Raw genomic sequence first — 21,888 nt, forward strand, 5'->3', positions numbered from 1 at the left:
CTCCCTTCCATTCCCTCCGGTTGCACTATTTCGCAGAGATAACAGGACCTAGACTGCAGCAGAGGCTTCAGCAGAGCCCCTTGCCAAAGATGGTTGTTCCCTGGGTGGGATATCACCATGCTGACACATCAAGCGGCAGCTGCTCAGGAAAGCGATAGCTATTCTTGTAATTTTAAGAGAAATTTCCCATTACTCCTCCAGCTAATCAGCATGCAGCTATTTTCGTTATCATATGGCAGAAATGATCACAATAACACATTATGTTTTGTGAACTCATTTCCAGGCACAGTTTGTGTTTACAATTCAAAATACTCTCATTATCATAGTAACAGGATTTTGGGGTTAATTGTACTATTCTTGTGAGAATCGTTATTCCACAAAGATGACTTTCAAAGTCAGTTTTATACATAGGTTTTCCCCCTTTGGTTGCAGTTGGGGCAATAGATCCACGCTTCCATATTTTCAAATAGCTTCCACTTATCAAAGATAAGATCCTACCAGCAGAGCCTATCTCTGTAGCCCGGCAGCTGCCAAGATCAGTATGCCCGTATCCAGGCCAAGAATTTTAACAAGGATCGTCTGGCCTGTTGTCAATGAAAATTTCCTCCCATACAGAAGAAAGTGGAATTTCCTAATTTTAAGTGTGATGCCTAGTGCAGCCTAAGCAAACCTCTTTGGCGTTCTGTCCTGCTTACCTAGAGAGTTAGATTTTCTCCTTTTCATTCTAACAGGTTTTATAAGTGGCAATTGAAACTTTTGTCTTACAGGTCAGCGATTATGTATTATCAGAAACTCACCTTCCAGACCAGACATAGCTGTTGCTTTTTTGTTAATACATTTACCTGTTCACTACTTAGAGATGAGTTAAGTAGTAATATCCAACAATACCATTAATGCTTCCTCTGTACAAGCCACGTATAAATGAGTCGATATCAAGATTGACATCTTCAACTAAGGGTTAACCAGCTGCTCTAGGTTTCTAGTTCAGAAGGTCATAGGATGCCTGAATCAATAGCTTCTAAGCACCAGTTTCACCAGTATATAAACCCATCAATAAAAGAAATCGTGCATGTCTGCAGCATGTGTTTAAGGTATTTATCAGATATTAATTTTCTAAATCTCTCTTTAAGAGGATCCTTAACACAAAGTATAATTCTATTAAATAGAATTACAAAAAAATCTTAATGCTAAGATACTGCTTAGCACAATTATTTAAATCTATAAAGTTCTGGAAAATATTTTAAGACTTTGATTACACCTTCTTGCTTGAATTTGCTCCAAGTAGAGCACGGCAGATTTCTCAGGCTGATTTCCTGAGAAAACAAAATCTAAGTGCTCACTCGGTGTCTGCCTTCTACCGCTCCTTTCTGCCTTCCTATCTTCTCGAGCTCCATCGTAATAACTGCACATTTTTAGTGATTTCAACCAGATGTAATAAAGGCAAAACAACTTGAAAAAACTTCTGTGAAATAAAAGACTACAGGGAGGATACAGATCCTAGAAACACTCTGGGCACCAGTGTGATGTCAGTGTGGCACCAGCTGGCACAACCAAGAGAACCCATTGCAGGCCACTAGCGTTAGGTGTTGGCTTAGATCTGATTCAGAGTCTGTGAATACTGACATGTTCCTTCTGTTTGTTCCAGAGGACCAAACATAGTCCATCAGGTACAGCTCACTTTGATCTACCAAAAGGCTCAGGGTCATTTCAATAACCAGCTCTAATCCAAATTAGTACTGCCGGCTCTTGGCACTAATTGGGCATGCAGACCCAAGCACCCACTCTGCAATTACCTGAAACTCTTTTCCTTTAATAGATCCATTCTGCGTTCTTCCAGTACCAAAACAGGCCTTGTTTGTGTCCTTGGACTAAAAGGTTGTTCTTCATTTAATTGATTTTTTAATTGTTTACTTCAAAATACCTGGAAATTCTTTCCATTAAAGCAAAAGTCTGTTCCATTTGTACAGAAAATGCTTTTGGTGAGTGTTCAGGGCTTCATGACTTTGGAGTTTTCTGCCACCAAGTGTCTAAGAAAATATTTGAACCAAACCTTGGATTAACTTTCATCTTTAGCAACCCCTCTGTTCTGTGTTGTTCCAAATGTCCCTCCTTAGCCCAGGTAACTGAGTTCACGTTACTGATTCAGCATTGCAAGGCTCTTGGAACTGTTCCTGGCGATACCTTCAGCTCACACTCCAGAGTTTGGGGTTGTAATTGCAGAAGATTCCAGGTTTTTTCCCTGCTGATGCAGCATGGTAGCAGAGATTCAACCACGCAGTCCTAGAGCTATGTGGTAGATGGATGTAATGAATGAGACCGCACAGTGCAAGACCCCCAGCATAAATCTCTGTAAATTGTTTGTATAAACACTGGCTGGCTGCGTGGTAAAAATGTCCTCCATGAAAAGCCTGGCCTAACCTATAGTTCCCTGCTAACTTGACCAATACCGGTCTTCTGTTGGGTTTTGCTAAAATTGCTAAAATATGGAGACTAGTGTCTAGTTTTAGACAAGGAATTTGGTCTTAGGTTTGGAAACCTAAATCTGACTTGTGGCAGATGTCATCTGGGGAATACAGCAGAAGCAGAACCGTGCTTGTCAGCTGGTTCTGAAAATTTTGCAACAACTTAGGCCTAAATTTAGGTATGAAGCTCAAGAAATTTAGATTCTGATTTAATGTCTTAATTAAACATCAAACCCCACAGGTTAAAAACAAATAATACAAGGCAAACCAGCTGTGCTCAGAGGTCCAGATGGAACCAGATGATCTTTAAGGTGCCTTCCAACCCAAACCATTCTTTGAAAGCTAATAGGTGCTATGATTTCTCTTTCTTACCATTTCTGTTATGCGATCAGCCTAAGCTTTACAATCCTTATAGCAAACGTCTGATTATTTCAGTTATAAAAGGTGCCTGAACGTTAAGTTTGGAACTGGAGATCTTTGCTGTTTGTTTACAGACCCTGGTCCTCAGTCTCAGCTGTCGTTGTCAGCAGCAGGACGGACTGTCAGCTCTAGTAACCACATACGTGAAATGCATGTTTTGCTCACAACGCCAGAATCCGCTAAAACTGCCAGTGCAGGTAAGTGATCGCATTTATCATTCCCTAATCTTCAGTGTACATCAGGAATTCACTTTTCAACCACATAAGATATAGGAGGGAGTTGAAAGCCAAAATACAAGTAGGACCATGTATCACAATTTCTGATTAGCTGAAAGTGGAGGACAAGTGGAATGAAAATTCATTCCTGTGGATTACAGTTCTTGTGCAGTCTAATTCCCTCTCATAATTTAGCCTAACATTAACGTTCCCTTTATCTTTCCTCTGGGCTGTTGAGAAGATGCAGAGCTTGTCTGGACTTGGTTTAAGACTATTATCTAAAAAAAGTAGGAAAGCCATAAAATAGTACTTTGATCCTTTCAAATACAAACAAAACACTGTAAGAGTGCACAGGATGTATATTCTTTTTCACACCTAGGGAATTGCCCGGCAGTCTTTTTCTTCACTGCAAACATTTGGTGGGAGTGGGATTTTTGGAAGCACTCAGCAGCGTCCTGTGGTCCCACCAACCTCAATGGGAGGTTTCCGATTCAGGGAATTGGACTTCCTCCAAATTCAGTGCTCGGTCTTTCTGGAAATCCTGCTGCCCCCCAGCAAACGTCCGGTGGTGAAGTTGCCAGGAAAGACTTTGTGGAATCTAATGCTCCTTTTCTAATTGCATTGAACCAGAGCCGTGTGGCCAGGCCCTGAGGCTGGAGTGCTTGGAGAGAAGGGAGGTACTCTGAGCGGGCAGGCTGTGAAGCACAGAAACCGTAGGGTGGGACAGGACTGGTCTAACCTTGGAGAATATACTGTAATGGACCCAGTGAACGCTCCTCCTCTTTGCCTGTACCTTGCAGCCATGTCAGTGACATTTGTCAGAAGTGTTTTTTACATATTCCACTTTGTCATATTGAGCCACAAGCCACATGTATAAATCTTCTCCTAAACCCTCCCTCTGCCTGGTTTAATCTGGGCAAAATATTGTACAGCTTAAACAAGCAATCCAGCTACCAGTACCTTCTACATCAGCATATTTGCTGCGTCTAACACCAGATTTTCCAGATGTAACCTGGCATTTTAGCAGTGGAGCCACATTTTTTATCTGTTAAGACTACTACAGCTTTGTGCATTCAAGTGCTGCCTGTTGCTTTGGCTGAGGATTGTTTGCACAGACGTTTAGATGGTTATCTCCATTACAGTGGTGCTCTGCCCCATTCTCCACTGCCAGGCTCCTTGTTAACCTGCCTACTAACCTCATCTGTCAGGGGTCTAAGCAGCTACAGCTGGAGTCTGTCAGAATTGCTACTGCCACTATCAACAAGGGGCACCTACTTGCCAACAGCCTGAGCTCCCCATCTTCCTACAGGAATGGATGCACAGGAGGCCTTCTCCTGGCCTCCTATCAGCCAGGCAAGAAGCGTCAGAAAGGGCTCGGTCAGTCATGTGTTGAAGGTGCAGCACAGGGTTAAGCGTTGAGCTTGTTGCTCTTACTCCCTCAACAGATCTGTAGATGATGGAGGTCCAAGTGAGGGCATAGTAAGGGGATCTGGATGTAAATGAACAAGCTCTTGAGCAAGCGGGTATCACAGCTAGCCCTGGGTATGCTCCTCTCTTCAGGAACCCTCACAGGAACTAGAAGCGGACCTGAAAAATGCTACCCAACTTCAAGCCACCGTAGATCAGGAACGTACCATAGCTGTGATCATTTCACAAGCACCTACTACCTGCCAGTAAAGAGGAAAATCATTCATCAGCTTTGCATTTAAGGAGCATCCCTAACATAAAGAACTAGAAGCTTCTGAATACCAAAATCAGGAACATTTCTGTGCCTATGCCAAAGAAAGAAAAAAAGTGAAAAACCGTTGGAAAATGTTAAGTGCAACTGCGAGGGCACTGTTATGTTCTGATCTCCAAGGAACGTGTGGCTGCACTGCTGGTACTAGAATATCACTTGATTGCTGGTGCCAGGAGTATCAGGGCAGCCTCACCCAGTTGTGTTCTGCTCCAAGCTGGTCTCCTAGACTCTCTGGAGTCTATGGTAATTTTCAGCAGCTCCAGACACAAGGGAGCTTTATTCTGCCATGCGTGTGCCATTAGAGATGTTCTTTCTGCTGGAGCTGAGACAGCTGAGTGCAGAAATACCTGATGTTGGTTACTGTTAGCCGGTTGCGCTGTGTGCAGAGATTGCTTAGGGCCAGATTACAGCCGGTACATACATGTGGGAAGGAATCTTTTGTCTCCACTGTGGGCCCCATGTCCTCCTGGCATGTCAACAGTACCCTGCTAGCACCACGCTTGCCAGACACTATGCATCCCTCATTGTCTTCTGGAAACAGAGCTCCTACCAGGAGCTGCTGGGCTGCTGGGTACCCGCTGGAAGCTTGGGAACTTCCCTGGCCAGGCCACCCCAAAGGGGCTGCGAGCCCACAAGCTGCACTCCCTCTCCACTGCAGGCACTGAACTGAGCCGTGGGTGCAAGCAGGAACCGTGTCATGTTTTCATGTGTTTCAAGATTTCGTTCAGGCCAGAACTATTAAATCTCCAGAATTTCATGCCTGTATTCAGAAAAATTATAAATGTTAAATTGTTCAGCAGCGTCTTTTGTCTCTTTCCTAACAAAGCGCTAGATTCTTACAACCTTTCAAGTGGTTCATCTGCAAGAGCTTGTGTTCTGTGCTGCTTCTTGTAGTCAGGGTAACAGCCTAGTTAAAGTAAAGGGTACCTGGAATGAAGTAGAACTAGCTGTCTCCTCTGGAGGTAGTTGAATTCTCGCAGCGGTGTGGTGACTGCACACTGCAAGAACTCAGGCAAGTTACGTGGCAGCAACCTCCTTCTGACGTCAGAGATGTTAGCAAGCAAAGGAGGTGAGTGTCTAAGGGTAGGCTTTATGGAATAGCTTGGAGAACTACAGGTGTTCCAAATGCTGGTGTTTCACCTCAACATCATTGCCGTTTTCCCTAAAATAAAACACTAAACACCTCAGTCTGTTATGATCATTGCATGACCCACTTCAGAAACACCTTCTGGTTCCTCTCAGCTTTATCAGGTATTTGCAGCACCACTGCCAGGCATGTCCTGCACTTCTGTGAGCCTGAGAGCTGAAAGGGAAAGCAGAAACGCTCCTGATTGAGAGGACGAAGGTACATAGCAAAGGCGGTGTGCCTAGGTATGCCTCCAAAGAGAAACGCTGAATCCACCTTGATGTGCTCTTGAAATGCGAAAGCCTAATGCAGCCTGTGCCCGTGATTTATAACAATGACTCATAATATTGCATTATACTTAATATGATGTAACGCTGATGCAAGATGCCATTCGTGGAATTTCAATGTCACAGAGAAAAGGAGAGGAGAGAGCAATCCGGGCACGTCCCTTGCCATGCTGTCAGAATGAAAAGTTTACAGCCAAAACATGGAGAACCTTTCAGTAGCTGCTTCGCTATTTGTTACCAAGCTAACTCAGAGAATAAGATTGTTATTTCCTGGAGCATAAATATCTCCCAGACATACGTTACTGTGTTACTTAGAGTAATCCAATTAACTTTGTACTTGAGGAGACAAATTTGCTAACAGACAATTCAGTCTTGCAATTATAACCCCTCACATGGAAGTTTGCAGGGCAAATCAGGATTCTGCCTTTAAATTAATTCAGGTTTTATCTCTCTTCTCTGACCCAGCTGTTATGAATTCTCCTCCTGTTCTCCCTGTGCTGCCTGCTTCTTCCTGCAGTGAATCAGCATTTCAGGAAATACTAATTCAAAGAGGAAAGACACCCTAAACTCTGTTTCTGGAGGTCAGAAATAGCTGCTCTCCAATAGGTTTGACAAATGATGCAAAGCTTCTTGGACTGCTTTGGGCCAGCTTTGTAGGGTGTATGTGACCCCTGTTTTGAACTCTGCCCCTTCCCTTCCCAGTAGCCTGGGAACTTTGGAGTTGTGCCCATGTGTGACAGAACTGAGTCCTGGTGGTTTGTCGCCAAGGCAGAGAGAGAAACAGAGAGTTACGGCCCTGTCCTCTAGCTGTGGTTCTCGCTGCATCCTGGGCGTGCACACAAGTATTTTTCAAGCGTTGCACTCCCAAGGCTGTTGAGGATGTTCTCCACCTTTAAAATCCTCCACAGCTGACACAGTCAACTGTCATTTACTTCTGGAAAGAGCTGCAGATAATCGTACTGTCACTCTGACATTGTCACGTCTTCAGTAGGTTCAGAGAGACCCTTGCTGGCACCGCAGGAAGCAGAGAGACATCTGCCTAGATGAGAGAAGACTGTAAGAAGGTGGAAAGTCTTGAACTGAGATCTCCAAAAAGTCTGGATCAGGTTTTCCCTGGAGGTTCTCTGTTGGTTTGTACCGTGCAGTCCTGCCTACGCTCAGATTCCCTGGCAAGCCCAGCAGTCTTGCCCTCCGCAGCACAAAGTCTTGCTCACCAAGATGGAACAGATGAATTTATCAGCGATTCTTAAGAAGACAACTTGATAATAATATATGCATGATTTACCAGAGCACATCCTGAACCACCTGCAGCTGGTGTCACCCTAAAAAACGCCCTTTTCACAGGTCATTCACGAGTGCTTGGGGGAGCGGGGACAGCACACAGTGAAGCTGCACGTTGCAAGACCAAGGAGTTGACTTTTGAACAGTGTAGCGGTGCCTACAGGTGAAGGTAACAAATCACTGAGAATTGAACTTTTAGTCTATTTTTGGAAGCCCGGTAGGTGCCTGTCTGTCTCCTAAGTGCATAAATACCATCCAAAACCCAGCCACGGGCCAGTAAAACTAGACAAGAATTTGTAGCCCAGAGGAAAGCCACCGAGAATAGGTTGTGTGGAGGCTGATAAGATCCGTATTGCTCCAAAAGGGAGAGTACCACCTCCAAACAAGACCGTCTTTGTTGTGAAAGGGTTAGGTTGTGAGAGACCTAGCTTGCCAAATATCCGTAATGGCCTCCCTCTGCCAATTGTCTTTAAATACTGTGATCTCTCACATAGGAGCAAAGCCTGAAAGGAATCTCTCTAGCAAAAGCCTCATTTATTCATTCTCTACAGGATGGTGGAGTAACATGCCTCTCCTCAGTCACGTTACTCTTTCTTTCCCCTAAAGATTTCAAACAGAGATTTGTTCGAGCAAAGATCGGTAATTTTGCTCCGCAAGGGATGCAGGAAGAAGCGTAGAAATATCTCTAGATCAGAACAGTTCCTGAGCCTGCTGGAGAAATGGCAGATGGCCAGAGATAGTGAGCACCACTGCTCTCCCAGATAACAATGTGCAGAGATGAATCTTCCAGGCATCATCTTTTAGGACAGCAAATTGTGCACGTGTAGGTGAGAAACACAAGGAGCTCGTGTCCTCAGGGGGAGGCTGCTGAATGCTTTGCCTTCCCACAGGCCAGCTCCAGGACCAATAGCCCTCCTCCTCTACCCTCAGTCCACACCTGGGTGAGATAGGAGACAAAAAACGCAGCTTCTTTTTTTTGTCTGTGTGATTGAGTTTTGCATGGGAAAATATTTTCTAGCCAGTAGCCAGTTCCGCCTATGTTTGCAGTCTGGTGTAGGCTGGTGTGTCATTTCTAGGGAATCTTCTACTGCCAGCACCTATTGAATCAAAGCAGAGCTTTCAAGGAAGTAGCTTTCCCAGGGAGGTGAAACTCCTCTGCTATTTTTCATTTCGGTGGATTTGTGCGTGTACAGCACAGCACACCGCAGGCCTTGGTGTTTTACCAGGCTGTTCAGTATGTGCCTTCGTGCTACCAGAAGCCGAGTAATAAAGATCTCAGATAGATTTTTAGTGGATATTACTGGTTAGTCCTTCTCTGAAGGACTCAGTGTTAATTTTGCTAGTGTTCTGAAGTACCATGTTTGCACTAGACAGCCAGACACAGGCAATGGGGATGCTAGACAGAGTAAAAAAACATTAACTCACCCATAAAACTACTACAGCAGCATTAAATAAAAGAAGGGTCAGGCTTTTGTTTGGGGGGAAATGGCTGTTCTTCAACACAATCTGCTTGGCTCCAGCGTAAGTGGAGATGTCTCAGAGCCTGGAGGTAATTACCACAACAAAAATAGTATCTACAAACTAACTGCTGTTCCAAACTTCCTTCTCCCATTCGCTTCTGAGTCACAGTAACATAACGTTAAAATTAGTATTAATGCACAAACCCTGGAGAAGGTAAAATAGAGAGGTAAGAAAGCAAGAGGATTTACAATCATTGTGAGAGGCGTGATCAGCAAAGTGGTGTCTCCCATATGGAAAGCAACACTGGACCGGACCTGTGCACGGCTGTACGGGCAGCACTCAGACATCCCCCAGCTACTCCTAGCTGGTGTAAATCAGAGCCCCTCCACCACTGAGACTGCCCTGAGGTGTGCTGAGGAACGCCTGGCCTGCGAGGAGCTGAGGAGCACCAATCAGGTTGGGTCTTGTATCCGCAGCGGCTGCCACGGACAGAACAACTGGCTGAGTGCAGCAACCGTCAAAGGCAGCAGACCCGGGGCGCTGGGTGCCCAGATCCCCAGAAACGTGTGTGGAGGAAGCTGCTGCATTCCTGTCTTCCCGAGCGCTGGTTCTGCAGCAGCTGCTTTCAGCCACCCAGTCCCAAAGAACAGGGAGGGGGCCGGGAGCCTTGCTGAGCAAAATGATAAACCACATCCATACAAAGGTGTAACAGCGAGTCAGCTTGTGGCCTTTTTGCTAAAGTATTTTTCTCCTTGTAGAGGTAGTCCTCAGACAAAGAGCGAGGTTTAAACAGTTGGGTTGAAAATGATCCCTTTTCAAATGAGTGAGGAGTTCATGTCTGAACCTGACAGAGAATCCCATTCACCCACACGGTAGCAGACAAGCTTTTTATCAGAAGCACTGTTCAACTTTCCAGATAAAATGTTTGGTTTTTTCTTTTTACAGCTGTAAAGAGTAACACTGAGACAAATATTTGATGGACAGATGGTCCAACAAGCTTGTATAACTTCAAAGGTGCCTGCTTGTCTCCTGTTAAAAGAGGTTAGCATTAGAGCGCGCTGTAGTTCTTGTGCACTGGACGTGACCCAACCCCATCTCCAGTCCTAGTCTGGAGATGGCCACATCCAGGGGAGAGCAGAGGTACTTACCTTCCGCCCGGCCTCGTTGTTGTGCAGGTTCATGAGCGTCCTTGCATTCTGCTTGATCTCCCGGGCGTCCACAAACACTTTGGCGAATCCTATCCCGTATCTGATGTCAGCAGAGCAGCCTCCCCATTTCCATCCTTCCTCTTTATGGTACTGTCCTTGTTTCTCCTTATCACAACCACAGTCACTCAGGTTGCCCTGCGTACAGGCAGCCGTGATTGCATGCGCTACTCCGGCAGCGATGATGGCGTACGTGAACGCTGCTTCTCTGCTCCCTGAAATTAAAACAGTGCTGTAAATACATGGTACAAGACTGGGACATTAGTTAGAAGAAGACGGGCAAGCTCCTGCAGCGCAAACATCAGAATGCTATTATTAGAAAGAAGTGCTGTAAATCTGCAGACATAAGCAGGTCTCTTCTAAGTATTGACTTTTGTGGATGTTCACTCTCTAAAATGAGGTAGTAGGAGATAAAGTATTATTTAGGCAACTTCTAATATATCTTTCCATATGGTATTAGAAGTAGTCAGACAAAACTTTTTATAGCAAAATGGGGTGGGGGAGCAAACGGTCTAGCTCAAAAAGGAAGAAAAAGAAAAAGAAAATAGTTGGAATTGGGGGTGAAAGTGCTGAAACATCCATGTTCAGCTCTTAAAAAAAATCAGCTCAGAAATGGAATTTCGTTTAGGAATTCAATTCTACACTGAAACATATTTTGACAGGAAAACAACCTCTGTTAGAAAGCTTATTCTGAAAATATTTTAGCTGAACTGGAACTTCTTGCTTTTCACATTATAGGGGTCACAAAGTTTTCAACACGGACATTTGCGCAAACTCAACGAAATAAGATTTGGTTTTAATTTCACAATTTCTTACAGTACAGAAGAAAAACCCTGGCCTGTCGTAGGTACCGTGACAAGAAAACCTCTCACCCGAGGCTGTGAGGAAGAGGTGAAGACAATATTAATTTGAGCAATATGGATATCATGACAGGCTTCTGTTTGCTTGGGGCGGGGGTGGTTCTCGCTCTAAATCTATGATTTATCTTCTAGAAGCTTCCTTGCATTCCCCTGTGTGGTTTTCCCACGTGTGAATCCTATAGGATTTGTGAGGCTTTTGGAAGCAGTTCTGCTGAGAGAGGCCCCCTTCAAAACATAGGGAGGTTGGCAGAGGTTGCCCACGTTCATCAAACAGCTCTTTAAAAATTCTTGGATCTCCCAAACTACGAACCTGCATCAACAGGATCAGAATCAGGCTCTTAATTAGGAGAGGGCAGATGGGAAGCTCAGCTTTCCTTCTCCAAACACCCGCCAGTTATGTTCTGGCAGACCTCAACTGTTGGCAATAGTTTATTATACATGAAACAAGCACATTTCTGCTGTTTATTGGATTTCACAAAATAATAATCACTTAGGAGAAACATCTTACACGCACTTCATTCCTTCCACATGTATATGACCTAGATTTCTGTACTTGTCCCTAAATGGTCCTTTTAATGAAAAATATTCACTTCCCTATAGTAAGGAGGTAAAATGGAAAGGGAGATGACATAATCAAAATCTGTTAATAGGTAACTCCCTGCGCTTTTATTAGCACAGGCAATATTCTCATGGACACTGTGTTTACTGAGGAGCTTGTGGTCAAATATCAGGCTTCTTCAAAGGATTTCTTGTTTTCCCGTCTTTAAAAAACGAAAAATCATAAAGTGTTGATTTGTTATGTGGACTGTGGACTTTGCAGGGTCTTTCTAGAACTAGTGGCTTTCTGTGAAAAACCGAGTGTTGGATCGAAATCCCAGCTTTAGGTGTATTTGGAGCTGTGCGGCCACATGGGGAGGCCAGAGGAGGCAGGTGGAAGTGGGGTCCCATTCCAGAGTGAATCCATGAGGACTGGCCAGGGCACGTTTCTAGCTCCATCTCCAGTTTATCCTCAGCAATATCCTCACTGGTTCAAGCACAACTCTATGAAAGAAGCACTGATAAACAGGGGAGGGTACAATAAGAAGTGCCAGTTCTTCCTCTCAGAGGGAGCAGCGCATTACACCAGATTTCTGCTTCAAGCAGCAGCAAATGGGGCATCATCAAAAAAATATCTTGAGGTGAAGTTTGCATCTGGTTCTGTTTATCCTTTGGTGGGATGATTTCTGTTCTAGCACAAGTTGTTTTCAAGATCTAGAATAAAAAACACTGGAGATGATTTTATTCTGACACACTCAACATCCTAAAGACCAAGCAGCTCCTCTGCTTCTTGGAGGGGAAAAACCGCACCAGAGTGTAAAACTAACACGAGGAGAATCAGAATCCAGAGTCAAGCTTGATCGTAAAATATTTACACAAATAAAGTTATTTCGTAAGTTAGTCTCGCATGGGGAAAAGTTCAGGTTTTTGAAAATAGAAGTTGGGAGTTTACAAGGTAAACAAAGCAAATGTCCGAAGGAATTGATCCAGGTAGGAAGTGCCTTGGCACTTGTGCAGTATTGATAAAGTGGCACAGGCTTGTCACGTCTGCGTCAAACTCTCCCTGTTTTCCATAAATGATTCACTTCTCAAAGCTTCATTACTCTTGTGTGGCTCACAGAAATGTCAGCATAGGGGGTAGGGGTGAGTCTAGTTCACCCTGAGCCTCTTCTGTGGCAGGGCTTTAGCTACCAAACCCGTGTAATGGCCTTTCGTAACCAAATGGGATGAGTACAGGTGTTTTCCTGCCACTTTTAAATAGCAAATACTACTGCTCTGCTCTTCCCAGCACACACACACGGTGCAAGTGCCAGAGGGAAACTCTGCTCTCAGAAGGCACGCGCAGGCAGCTGCTCCTTGCGGGCAACCTCTGGTTTCCTCTGAGCTTCTGCTGATGCTCTAGAGCAGGGAGACCAAGGAAGTACTGCTCCATGGTCAGTCTAATCTCAAAATACGGGTAAGCTGAAAGGTGCAACCTCGTCACTTCTTGATTCCCGTAAATGAACAATTTGGGGAATGATCTGGTAAGATCCTCCTTTCTTTTCTTGCTTCTTCATTTTTCAGCCTACACTTTTAATGTGCATCTGATGGCCAGCTTGGACCTATGCCTTCCTTCTGAAAATTTAGTAGTAAGAAAATCCAGTATCTTAGCATTAGAAAAGGTCAGGCCTTGATATCAACATAATATTGAGACTCTTTTGTATTTACTTTAAGGTCATTACCTTCCCTAGACAGCTAGAAAGATCAGACAGTAGATGGAAGAGTAAACTAGTGAGATCAGGAAAAAACCTTTGGAGGGAGTTTAAATAAAATTAACTCCTTGGCATGACCCATTTGCTAGATGTCTTGGGTGGAGACCCAGGAATTAAATCTCCTTGCGGTCAATTCCCACTGAATCCATCCTCAACCTGCAACTGGACCTAAATCTACGATTTTTCAATTAAATATTTGGAAAAAAAGCAGTAAAAATTTAATTTTAAAACACGTGTAATGAGCAGATTGGTTGATCTTTGTGGAGAATCGGTGAGAACTGTGATCCCAAATGCTGGGTCAATTTAGGAGTTCTTGTGGAGGGTTTTTAACCAGCAGCTTTCAAGAGGACACATAAAACCCCTTTTGATGAGTAAACTGGCAAAAGAAAGAATGTCTGAGACCTACAGGAGTTGTGGAGAAAGGTGGAGAGCTACCTATATGTGCACAAGAATTGTGAGCTGTTCCTTTCTGCTCCCGTTCTTCTCATTGTCTCAAACTAGTGAAGGCTAAACACGCACCAGAGCTCGACTCTAAGCGTTAGGAATTTCGAAGAAGATTTGTCAGTCTTTCAGAGGTTGCTCAGGAGGCCGGTGATCTGACAGGGGTTTCTAACTGTGGTAGCATTTCCAGGTATAACTGCTGCGCTACCATGAGTGATGTTCAAGCTCCGTGCAGACGCGTCGGGGCAGATGGAGATGGGGGAGACGCCTCCTGTGCCTGACCACAGCAGTGACACCCATCAGTGCTTGGCCTGGCAATGGGGTGTGAACACCAGTGACTGCCTGACTCTGCTCCCTCATTCAGACCTGGGGCTGTCCTCAGCCTAAACAAGTGCTTCAGTACTGTAACAACACAGAGGCTTCCCTTCGTATGCCAGACATAAACGTCTCCCTGCTCTTCCTGTTTTTATCTGGACTTCAATAATGTATGCGGAGTGCTGTGGCTCCGTTTGCTCTGAAGGCAGATGGCTTGGCATCCACGGCTTCCAAAGTTCCTGCAGCTCCACTCTATTGACACAAATCGTCCTCCAAAGCACTGAGGTCCTGTCTTCAGACCCTTCGCTAGGTAGCACGTGACAAACCCAACTGTCTCTAACTTGGTCTCCCAGCTCTGCACAGTCAACCACCACCACAGAGTGTCAGATGTTGGAAAGGGAAGCACCAAAATTATCACAGGTAAGTGGAAGGGAAATAGTACCAGCACAGGCTGCTCTCCTAACACTGAGCACAATCACAGGCACCTCCTACGTACCTGGTTTTAATTCAGCTAGCTTAATTTTTTTTCTTAAAATTCCAACAGTTTGTAAACAGCTGCATTCACAAGGATTAGAAATGAGAACTTGGTTTTAAAAAAAGCAGCTTGGTGTTGCGTGGGCAAAGGACCTGAGGCTGCAGGATACAGAGTAGATTTGCTTGCAGGAAGTCGGTAGGTGCTCAGCAGTTCGGTACCTCTCAGCGTCTGAGTCTGTTTCTAAATAGCTTGGCCCGCCCCATCAGTCCCCCTCATAAATTGACTAAGCTGTGAAATAAAAAAGACAAATTTCTATTTATCTCGCTGGAAAGCGCGGGTTGTATTTTCTGCTATTTAGAGCCAAAGGGTCAGAGAGGGAGTTATCTGCAGTGACACAAGCTGAAATATGAGTGTGAAAATATAAAGACGGAAAATACAACGTGCTTTGCCAATTATGTGCCATAGCTGACATTACTCCACAGCTCTCTATAGAGGTCATAACTCACAGCTAGGAAAAATGAAGAACAGAACTCATCCTCTGCCTGCTTGGGGCGTGCCTCCTCCTTCCTTGGGAGACTATGTACAGTCTTGCAGGCTTTTTGTTTTTCTTTTTCTTTAACCTAGCAAGTGTGATTAATAAAAATGGTAGCTTAAAAAAAAAATCATTGAAGTATCCCCCTCCCATTTTTCTTCCCCTTCTGAAATGGTTCAAAGTTTTGAGGGTTATGGTGCCTTAAATTATTGTTCTGACCTGAAATGAAAATGACAATTCCCTATAAGCTGGCAGCGTGTTCTTTGCAAATATTTGAACCAATAAACAAAATCAGTTGCTCTAAGAGGCATTTGAGACTTTGGGGGGTTTAGTCACTGCCCACTTTCACAAGCTAAAGTTTGTTTCATCAACACGTGCAGTTCTTGGAGAGGAAACGCTCCAGGTATAGTGACTCTCTTTGAAAATACCCCCTTTACACTTCGGAGTTTTGAGTTACTGCTCAAGGCAAGTGCGTTACAAAAATTACAGCCAGTGTTCTGGAGCTCAAACAATAGTTTCCCCTTTTTGGACAGCTCTGACACCTCCACACCGCTGCCTTTGGAGAACGCCACGCACCGAGGCTGCGATAGGAGAGAGATCTTCTACCTTCCTAACGAAGGGTAATCTCTCTGTTTCTCTGAAACATGTACTCACAAGACATATCTGAAGGCAGGTATGAAAACCTTCTGATGGGAATTCCAACTGCAGTGACCTTGGGGCAATGTTTTATCTTACTGTGACAGTCCCTGCTGAGGAAGATTGACTTTTTGGCATAAAGCAGCTTGCTGGGGTTTGGATGTTGAGGCAGGATTCTGGCCTGGCCTCTGGTTTGCTTGCAAATAACTGTTCTCGTGCAAGATACTGACATTAAAAACTGGTCATAAGGGCTGGAAGCTTAGCACAGAAATGCAAATTCTGACCTTGCCTGAGCAGATAGCAAGACAGTTAATTACAGTATTTCTTTCCTATATATCCTGGGGGTTTCACAACACTGCTGGTTCTGAAAACAGAGTATTTATCCATCTTTCTTCTACATATTGACCACACTGAATAGCGCAGTTTCCCTAGAATACCTAGTTTTCCCTAGAATACCTAGTTTCCCCCAGAATACCTAGTTTCCCCCAGACTTGTGGGGGAGATCTTCCCTGCGGTCTAAAACCAGTGATCAGTTTCATGACGCTCCACCATAGTGGACTATTTACTTGGCCCGTTCTATTGTAATTTAAAATCTGACCAAAGAGACTGTATCAGTATTTAAAATCAAAAAGCTCTAGAAAATGATTGAAGATGAAATCTTCTCCTGCACACACCTGTACTGGGGCATAAAGTTTTTGTCTTTAACACAGTGACAAAACAAAGTTTTAATCTATTCTTTTTCTTTTAACTCTACCAGATCAGTGAGCTAAATCTTGCTCTCTTGCAAAAGAAAGAGTTCATGAGAGCTACTGAACAAGTTAGTTAAGAGTTGTCCTGTAGGATAGTTGTCATTTGTTTCCATAAACACGAGTGGGAATGTCCCCCCTCCCTTTACATTGTTGAAGCCGTGGGGAAAAAGTTTATTTTAATGGATGGAAAATAAATCACTGCTAAATTCAGTCCAGTGGGCAGCACTCTATAAAGGAAAGCGAACAGCTTCTTCTGTTCTAACGTGTACATCTGGGTTCATCTGTACTGACCCCTGAGTCAAAGGCGTTATGCACAACAGACATAGATGATAAGCTGGCCTGCAGCACTCCAAAGGCTTACGAACAGTTTGTCCATGCAGATTCTTGTTTTGCTTTCAGCTTTCCTTAGTCACATGAGTAATGTCTGATGGATGAAAGTATTGACGTGATTATACTGAAACATTTTTCAGTATAAAAGAAACTGAAGAATTGATGCATTTTAGTAAGATGAGGATGAAAACTTGGTTGAAACCACTCTTGCTGTGATGCTCTGTGGCGACCACCACAAGTGCCCATGGCCCTCAGCTGATTCCCTCCATCACCTTCCCTTGCAGGGTGCGTGACAATTTCCGCAAGGTGGTAGTGCCTTTCTTTTCACAGACCTGCTCTGAAAGGAGTTTCTCCTTTGCTGTGTCACTTTGTAGAGACACAGTCAAACTGTTTGTACTATTTTCACTTGGGAAGTCTCATTTGACAGCAGCAGTTCTGCTCAGTCATGACAAAAGGACATATGTGGGGGGTTTTGTCCTATGACGCCAATAGAGTGCTGGCCCCTAGACACCGTGAAATGGATGTGTAGCCCAAGGCAATTATGTGAGATAGTTACTCTTTGGCTTGTGATTATCACAACCAGCAAATTTACTGTTGTCTGCCTGCTCATGAGGTTGCATGCTGCAAAATGGGCTACTAAGGTGCCTGGTGAAAAGCCTTTGCCGTAGCACTTGCTCTTTCTGAGACCTGTCAGAGGCCAAATCAGATTTTCAGGTTTTATCAAAGGTATGACTGGTTGCCTAGGCATTTAGGCTTGAACCACACTTCACCTGAAGAGAGGTGGGCAGGAGTTTTTTGACCTACCCTGCTCTAAAACCTTGGTCTTGGTTGTGGCCACCTTCAGGAATGGAACTGCTGACCACTGGAACAACTACGTTTGTTTTTAAAAGTGTCCATAACTGCAGTGTGGCGTCATCTCCATGGTTATTTTAAAAAATCTCTCTGTGTCTTTACATTATTAATAAGGTGTCTACAGAATTGTCTAGAAAAAAATAAAACCTGGTGTTGATCCTGATTGCAACTTTTCCTGTCATAACTGGACCGAGTCCTCAGCTGGAGTAAGCCAATGCCCCGTCTACTCTCCTAATCTCTCTTTGTGTTGTTGGCACTATTGTCACCAGCTGTCATGATAAGATATCCACAGTACGTCAGTAAGGAAGAATCTCTCTTTTGAAGGACAAACTAGATAAAATGACTCAAGAAACAGAGAGTATATGCCGTGCTCTGTTTGGAAACCTGCTATAACCAGCTAGAGACTCAAGTCTGGAATCCTAAACACACCATACGAAGCATGGATGAATTGAAATAGTTGCTCAGTAAAACTAAGTTGTCACTGGAAGATGGATCGTATCTGATTTTGTTACAATACAGATACACACGTGCTACAGATGAGAAGAGGGAAATTTTGTTTGATGCCTTCCTTATACTGACTTCAAAGTGTTTCGCCAAGACCACTATCCTTGTTGGCATTTTAAAAGTAAGAGAAGAAGAGCACAGAGGAGACATGAGCCACGGTCCCTCAGCCAGACAACAGCAGAACCACGAGGAGAAAAGCCTCCTGAATCACCCAGCAGTACCACTAAGAGAATCTAAATAATTCAGGTACCTCTGCATAACATCCATAAAACAGTAAAAGTAACGAAACCTGGTTTTGAAGAGGTTTAGCTTGGTGTGCCATCAGCATCATGGGCTGGGAAATAGTTCACAAGAATCTGTGGTATCCAAGAGAACTTATTTGTATGGACTAACACACACAAATCCTATTAGCATGAGAGTTACTCAAGCACATCCTCCCAAATTGATATTAGTCTTTGCTCGCTGCACACGAGCCACGTTGCTGTCATTCTGAAGTCATATCCTAATCATAGAGTGAGTGCCTCAGCGCCACTCCAGAGGCATCGAGAAAGTGGAATGAGGTCATGTGTGGCCCACTGAGTCTATTGCAAATGGCCAGACAAAGCTGCCCCGTGTAGTTCCGAGTAATAATTTAAAGGATGCAATTGGCCACAAAATATGATCTCTCTTTGAATGCTATAAAAGGTACTAATGTATTAGTTGCTGTTTGAATAGTATTTTGTAATCACAGAATTATTTTGCTTGGAAAAGACCTTTAAGATCATTGAGTCCAACTGTTAACCCAACACTGCCAGGTCACCACTAAACCATGTCCCTCGACACCACCTCAACACGTGTCCTAAAACCCTCCAGGGATGGGGACTCCACCACTGCCCTGGGCAGCCTTGGCAATCCTTTTTGGGGAAGAAATTTTTCCTAATATCCAACCTAGACCTCCCCTTGTGCAACTTGAGGCCGTTTCCTCTCATCCTTTCTCTTCTTCCTTGGGAGAAGAGACCAACCCCCACCTTACTCCAGCCTCCTGTCAGGGAGTTGTTGGGAGTCAGACGGTCTCCCTGGAGCCTCCTTTTCTCCAGACTCAACCCTCCCAGGTCCCTCAGCTGCTCCTCAGCACATTGTGCTCCAGACCCTGCTCCAGCTTCATTGCCCGTCTCTGGACACACTCCAGCTCCTCAGTGTTTTGAAGAGGGTAGTGTTAGGGCAAAGATAGTACACACTGCGTCAAAGGGCTGGGACTCTAGAGCTGTTGCTGCTAATTATAAAAGCTAAACGGGTATGGTACCTTTCCCCTGATGTGAATCTGTATTGCCCTTGTGGCACAATAACCTTAAAACACGTCCTACAGGATACCTCGTTCTTTAGGTCACACCTCTCTCGCTCTCCTGTATAGGGTAAGGTACACAGTCCCGATCTCCCCTTCTTTGTGGGCACCAAATTTGACTTCTGGATTTAGGGCTGTGCATAACCTCTTTAAATTTGAACATTTTGGTTATTCTTTAAAGGAGTTTTATAATTTGGATGCCGTTCAACACTTGACTGCATGTTCTGAAACAAGTGATGAATCTGACCTACCCATCTTAGCCTCGTAATGGATAGATAGAACGTATTAAGAGTTATCACCTCAAAGACAGATCAAAGCCTACTTCCTTTAATATTGACTTTCTTTAAAAGGGCCTAAATATAACTGGCGAGCTAAATAATTCAATTTTGGGAGCAGGGGAGGAACTGAGTGCATGTTTATACAACAGACCACAATAACTCTGCGGGTTTAGGATTCATCAGAGAAGAAAAAAAAAAAAATCCTTCTCACATTTTCTGTTTAAGGAAATGTAACTCTTCGACTAAATGAGCCCAAACCTGTCAGCCGTCCAAATGGACTCTTCACCAACACAAGTGGCAAACACTCGCATGGATCACTGACAGGAACAGCTCGGCTCAAGGAATAGAAACAATGAGCTAATCTGAATAAATGGTCCGTTTTCCGATGTTTCACAACGTCGCGCAGGGTGGTTTTTACATTCCCTACTTGACTCACTCTGTTTGATTATCAAAGGTGTTGAGAGGTCAGTAACTCACACGGGGCTTTCAAACTTAGGCGTCTGGTTCTGTTCTTTCCTTAAATATCTGTGTTCTTTCCTTAAACACCTCCGCGTTTCGGAAGATGCCGCCACTGGCGTGCTCATGTGTGATAAAATACACGTTTGGCTAATGCGGGCAATCTCTGGAGCTCCAGCGCAGTGGCAGGGCTGTACCTCTGCGCTTCACGAGAATGCAAGGAATGAAGTATGAGGGGTGTAAACGGTGCCTGGAGCCAGCCCAGTCCAGAGGGTTTCCCAGCAAGCTAGAAGCCAGGGCACAGCTGCTGTGCGACTGCTCGGGGCTCTTCTAGCTTCTCTCTTCCGTTCTCATGAAATATCCATGTGCTCTACCATGCTCAGCATTATTTGATGGGTTTTCTTGAGTTTGCATCTACATTTTAGATGGGGAGGAGGCTGAAAGACCTCAAGGCTGGAAACCATAGATCCCAACTTTAACTTCTGGATGCAGAACACTGCACTGTGAGTGAGTGGCTTTTAGTGACAGCTCTAAAAATGGCTGTACCTGTATTTGGAAAACACTTTTCCTCAGTCTTTGTATTTTGAGTGCTGTGGAATCAACAGACTCCACTACTGTGTGTTTTGCAGCACAGGGATCTGAGAGTTTTAACCTCAGCTCTGTCTCCTCAGATATTGCTGTTTGTCATTGTTAATGCTGGTTTAGTTAAGAATTTCAGTACCGTTTGTACCGTTGGAATACCTGGCAAAAAAAACTGGAAACTGGAAACAGGGTCTTCTTCCTGGTGATTGGAACAGGTTTTGTAAGCACCCTGACATCTCAGACCAGAACTCACCCAATTCTTTCTGTGGCAGAGAGGACACTAGATACAGTCATTCTAGAATAACTATTTTAGGTGGTGGAAACCTCTTATCACTGGCCTGGTTGCTGGACCTGGGTCCCAACGGGTAGAAACATGAGGCCAGTGTCACCGCTGAGGTGTTTGCACCCCAGAGGAGTAATTCCAACCCCACTCAGTCTCTGACCAGAACCAAACACCTTTTGCACATCCTTAAGTACACAAGTAAAGCTTCCTGCCCTGAGCACACAAATAGACAACTTTTTGGAAAGGATTTGTGAGAGTAGCGCAGTGAAATACCGAAATACCAAGACTCCCCGTTTGCCCCCCGTTCGGTGTCATGTGGGTGGGAGTCGGGCAATAGCGAACAGAGAGGCAACGTACCCACTTTCAGCTCCTTCCCGAAGACGGTCCTCTCTCCCAGGGCAGAGCAGTTCCAGCGCCCGTTGCGAAACTGGAACTGGCACTCATTGATGCCCATCTGGGACCCTTCCCCGATGACGATAATAGCGTCAGGCCTGCTCTGGCAGATTGCCCGCTGTCGGGGGGCAAGACCCGGGATCTTGTTACAGATGATGCTGGCTCCCAGGGCCACCACAGAGGAAAACCCCCTGCAACGACAAGACACCGGGGGCGGCTGAGGGCAGGCTCATCCCGGAGGAGGACGCAGTAGCCTGCTGCCTTCCCGCGCTGCGGGACCCAGCTTTGGCAGGTGCCCCCGGAAAACACCCGCCTTTTCCCCTGTCCTTCCCTCTCCCTCTCTCCGCAGCCAAAGCAGAGATAAGGAGCACGTGGGCTCCTGCCAAAACGGGACCCAA

General features: G+C 44.7%; 1 protein-coding gene across 1 annotated transcript in view; it reads right to left on the reverse strand.

The window, feature by feature from the left end:
- The window catches only part of WNT7A (wingless-type MMTV integration site family, member 7A), a 33,471-nt gene extending 11,794 nt beyond the window's left edge, over nucleotides 1–21,677 (reverse strand). Inside the window, exons 1-2 of the mRNA XM_010136514.1 lie at nucleotides 21,455–21,677; nucleotides 10,139–10,410 (exon numbers count right to left, since the gene is read on the reverse strand). Coding sequence (XP_010134816.1) covers nucleotides 10,139–10,410; nucleotides 21,455–21,551 — 369 coding nt within the window. The 5' untranslated portion in view covers nucleotides 21,552–21,677. The remainder of the gene's footprint in view (nucleotides 1–10,138; nucleotides 10,411–21,454) is intronic.
- Nucleotides 21,678–21,888: the final 211 nt, after the last annotated feature.

This window comes from Buceros rhinoceros, unplaced genomic scaffold (genome assembly GCF_000710305.1).
Source record: "Buceros rhinoceros silvestris isolate BGI_N320 unplaced genomic scaffold, ASM71030v1 scaffold7810, whole genome shotgun sequence".
Taxonomy (NCBI): domain Eukaryota; kingdom Metazoa; phylum Chordata; class Aves; order Bucerotiformes; family Bucerotidae; genus Buceros; species Buceros rhinoceros.